Source organism: Euprymna scolopes, unplaced genomic scaffold (assembly GCF_053919585.1).
Source record: "Euprymna scolopes isolate OS-2025 unplaced genomic scaffold, ASM5391958v1 sca380, whole genome shotgun sequence".
Lineage (NCBI taxonomy): Eukaryota > Metazoa > Mollusca > Cephalopoda > Sepiida > Sepiolidae > Euprymna > Euprymna scolopes.
The window spans coordinates 3,740-8,280 of record NW_027633414.1 but is presented as its reverse complement, the minus strand read 5'-3'; the positions used below and the strand labels follow the sequence as shown (position 1 = coordinate 8,280).

At 33.7% G+C, this 4,541-nt stretch overlaps 1 protein-coding gene across 1 annotated transcript; it reads right to left on the bottom strand.

The window, feature by feature from the left end:
• Positions 1 to 1,787: 1,787 nt before the first annotated feature.
• On the bottom strand, positions 1,788 to 4,019 carry LOC145274435 (uncharacterized; the record flags this gene model as incomplete). Its single annotated transcript, XM_080127452.1, has 2 exons — positions 3,788 to 4,019; positions 1,788 to 2,062 (listed from the first exon to the last, which is right to left on the bottom strand). Coding segments are annotated over exons 1-2 (502 nt in total), but the record flags the coding sequence as incomplete, so codon positions are not given.
• Positions 4,020 to 4,541: the final 522 nt, after the last annotated feature.

Here is a 4,541-nt window from a genome sequence, read left to right as displayed (position 1 = left end):
GTCTCCTTTGAGCAGGTAGGCATGTGTTAAGTATGTGTGTCCAATTCTACTTAATATGATGTCTTGTCTTATTAGATAGTGGTTCTGTGATTTCAGTTTAATTGTGGGTTTATGAAGTTAATTGTGGGTTTATGAAGTTTGTTGTTCGGAAACATGTAGTTTGCCATTTTCTTCTTATGTAGAGTTGATTTTCGTTTTGTAGTTTGTAAATAGAAGTTTAAGAATTGTTATTCTCATTGTAGTAGCTTTTTTCGTAAGTGTGTCGGCTGTTTAATTTCCCTTAATATCTGTATGGCTAGGAATCCATGCCAAGATTACTGTTTTGCTGTGGTCTTTTAGATATATATATTTTTCTAATATTTCTTGTATGTATGGGTGATTTTCATTTGCTTCTTGGATTGCTACCAATCTTGATAGAGAGTCTGAGAATATTATGTGTTTGTCTTTCTCTAAGTTCTTCATCATATCCTGAGCCATTTTAACTGCTTGGAGTTCGGCTGTATAGATGGATACATCATTTGGTAGTCTGGTTTGTCCGTATTGATTAGTGGCTACTGTTCCTGTTTCACTTATGGTTTTTGATCCGTGGGTGTACAGCGCATTATATTCTGAGTAGCTGTCTCTTAGTTCTTTGAATCTTTTTTAGCAGATATGGTTGTTAGTTGCATTTATTTTTTTGTTGGGTTAAAGTTAAATTTATGTCAGATTTTGTGATAATCCATGGGGGCAAACTTCTTATTGTGTGTGCTGCTATGTTGTTGGCATTTTGATTTATATACTGTATTGCTTCTTTGATACAGACACTGAATAGGGGAATAGTTTGAGGTTAAACTGCTGAAAAAATTATTCAACTGGGGTTTAATTCTTTGTTGATATGTTGGATTATTTGGATTAGATTGAAGTTTTATTGCATATTAGAGGGATAAGTTTTCCCATCTAATGGTTAGTGGAGGTTCACTAGTTTCTATGTATAAACTTTTGTGTTGGTGAGGTGCGGAAAACATCTAGGCTTAGTCTAAGTCCTTGGTTATGAATAGTTTGTAATTTTTTAAGGTAGCATTGACATGTAGCCCTGTGAATGGGGGACCCATAATAAAGTTTTATTCTAATGTGGGATCTGTAGATTCTGAACATGACCTTGTGGTCAATACCCCAGTTCATTTTCGATATTGCCTTTAGTAAATTTATATCTTTTTGACATTTATGTATTAGATGTTCAATATGTGCCTTGAAATTTAGTTTATTGTCAAATATTATGCTTAGATATTTTGTTTGTTGAACCGCCAGTATTGTGTTTCTGTTTAGGATCATTTAGTATTTGACTTGAATAAGAAATGGGTCACACCAGAGTTTGAAGAAAATCTTTTCTACAATAATATATTTAACTGGTACAAGAATACAGTAAGAATATAGATATGTGCGTTCAGTTACTTGGTCGGCAGGTATAAAAGTAATATAATTCCAGTTGATCTTGAGTTTAGCTCTGCCCCTTATCATCATCATGGTGATGAGGGGAGAGATAAAATGCCAGCCTGTTTATGTTGAAGTCTTTACTTGAACTCTTTGGATTTACCCCGAAAAATAGCTGAGCAAAAATCAGTAAGCTTCTAGTATGCATGTTGATAATGTGCTAATTGCCTGTGTATTAATAAGCTGACTTAACTACAACACAACATAACGCAAGATATTGAGCAAATATACATAAAAAGAAAATAGATCCTTGATGCAATTGCCAGAGTCACATGGAATAAGGTGGGCTGAAATCAAAATGTCAGCTCAAAACTCACCTGAATATGATGAATCTGATTGTTGATGCAAGGAATGTCTGCGGTCATCTTCTCGTATATAGTTTACTTCTACTTTGCGACGTTCTGCCTCATGCTGCTGTCGCTCCAACTGCTGCCGATCTAACTCCCGCAGACGCTCCTTCTCTTGTTGCTCACGTTGCTCTATCTCTTTTTGACGCTCAATCTCTCTTTCTTTCTCACGTTCTCGTTCCTTTTCACGCTCAATTTCCCGATCATTATCAATGCGCTTTTGTTTCTCATCTTCTTGTCTCGGTCTGAAAAAATATTTAAAAAAAAATTAGGATTATGAGAGACATTAGAATGATAGAGGCTAAGGTTTTTGTTAGATGTCTGTTCTTATAGTGTATCAAAACATTAATTCAAATGTTTTCATAATGATTTGTAGTTAAACATTTATTTTCTCAAGATGAGAGTAAGAATGGAGGAGTTAAAATTAATTGGGATTACATTTCATTTATCTCTTTGGCAAATTAGAAAAATTAGCATCTATTTGATAGTGCTATGACTTACACAAACATGGAAGTGTTGAAAATAATATCCTGTATTTACTTTTTCATATACTAGCAAAAATATACAACTTAAGGGGCATAATTTTGCTTAAATTTGAACATATAATACACTGACTCTCAAAAGAGGAGGTAATGATGAGCGAACACTTGAATAAATAAATGTATACAAGTAAAGAAAAACTAACAGATTAGTGCTGTAAATGTTTAATATCAACACATTGTCTGTTTTGGTTATTTGAATATATTATCAGATGAACAATTGTAACAAAAAATATATTCTTCTACTATCCTCCAGTCCAGTAAAGACCAATGTGTATTATTTGTATTATTTTATATAAATATAAATCTGTTCCAACACATCATCTCTCTTTTTTAAACTTTCCAGTTTTAAGATTGATTTTCTAACGATATCAATTTTATTAGTGTTTGTTGCGTGTGCTGAAAGTTTTTGGCAGACATACAAACACACACATTTTGCCTTTTATATATTAAATTAACGGGGGTACTCAGCGAGGGTGTCAAGGTGGCGTAATAAAGAACTGGGGGGGGTCAAAATAACAGTAGGCAGTTTGGGTTTAGAGAAGTGTTTAAAAAAAAAAAAAAAAAAAAAAAAGATGGTAATAAGCAGGCTGGCTCAAAACCGTAACGCGAAGGAGGAAAAGAAGGTGAAAAAAAACCTAACACCTTAGCTGACGCATCCATCACACAACCAGAAGTCGCGAACGTTGGAATTAAGAGTAGTCAATTGAAAGAAGACGATGACTTGCAAAAATGTCAATGAAAAAAGCAACCCCTCCTTCTAAAAAACAGCAAAATTGAGAGTGAAAGAAATTAATGTTTTTGGCCAATTTTTCAGTATTTGTCATCTTGGACGTCTAGCTTCAAAACGATATTGATCTAGTCAGGTCGCGTGTGTTGAAAGGTTTTGTTAGGCATACAAACACACGCACATTTTGTGTTTTATATAATGGACTAGTCAAATTAATGATGGGATGATTCCATTTTTCCCGGATTCAATTCTAAATTCCCTCATCATGATACAATTACTAGTTTCAATTCTTTTAAAATATCTAGCTATAGATGAGTTGGTTTTTATTTTTTTGATTTCTGATAAACTTAAAAACCCATGTAATATGTGCATATATTTTTGCAAATGTAAAAATACATTTTCGTTTGCATGTATGGTGGGAGCGTGATCTTTAAATTTAAGTTTTACTGGTGCTTAAAATTAATAAATATTTATTATTTTATCATTAATTCCAATAATGGAAAATTAAGTTTAAGAAAAAAAATTTAAAGAATCGTTTTTGGCATCATAAAATAGACAATTTTTTATGATAAAAAAAAAAAAAAAAATCCCGATTTTTACGATTTCTGATTAATCATCCCAACTAAGCATAATCTTTTACCTATCACTTTTTATGAATGGTGTACACTCACACTAGAAAGAATGATGTTGCCAAAACTTACCTATCATTGGGGCCTGGGGACCTGTAACCAGCTAACCGAGAGCTATTAGGTAAGTAAGGGTATTGCTGATGGAGCACGTCGGTTGGGTAGCGGGTAGATGCCAAAAATGGGTGCACCCCTGGTGGGGGAATGATTCCAGGGTGGCTGAACGGTATGAATGGCGGATGCATCAGCCGACAACGGTCTAACACTAAAGGTTCATCCATGCGGCTGAAATAGAAAGTCATGAAGTTCTTTTAATTTACGTTTTAAGAAAAAAAGCAAACAAAAAAAAATATGCTTAACAACCACAAAATGTATAAAGTAAAGGTTTATTTTATCATCATATATAGTTTGATGTGCATATATCATATATTAAGATTTCCATTCTGATCTGAGAAACAATCGATACCCTCTGTAAGGGTGCCTGTGCAGAGAATCTATAGTGACATAGCAATTGCACAAACCAAAACCACACCTCATCTGGACCGGCATTATACAAGTTCAGTAGTAAAGAGAAGTCTTAAGAAGATTGAAAAGAATGCTGGGATGAACAAAGAGACTGGTTTCATTCTGGAGTGTTTTTCTTTTAGAGGAATTGCACAACCAAGGCTTGAAAGTTTAGTCTAACATACTATTTAAGTCATAGTCGGATGGAAAATATATGGATTTATAGCTTTGTAAACAGCATTACCCCAATGTAACTCATAGAATCCAAAGTTTGTGGATATAACCACTACACAATACTACTTTCACCATATGTGAGTGACCTTTT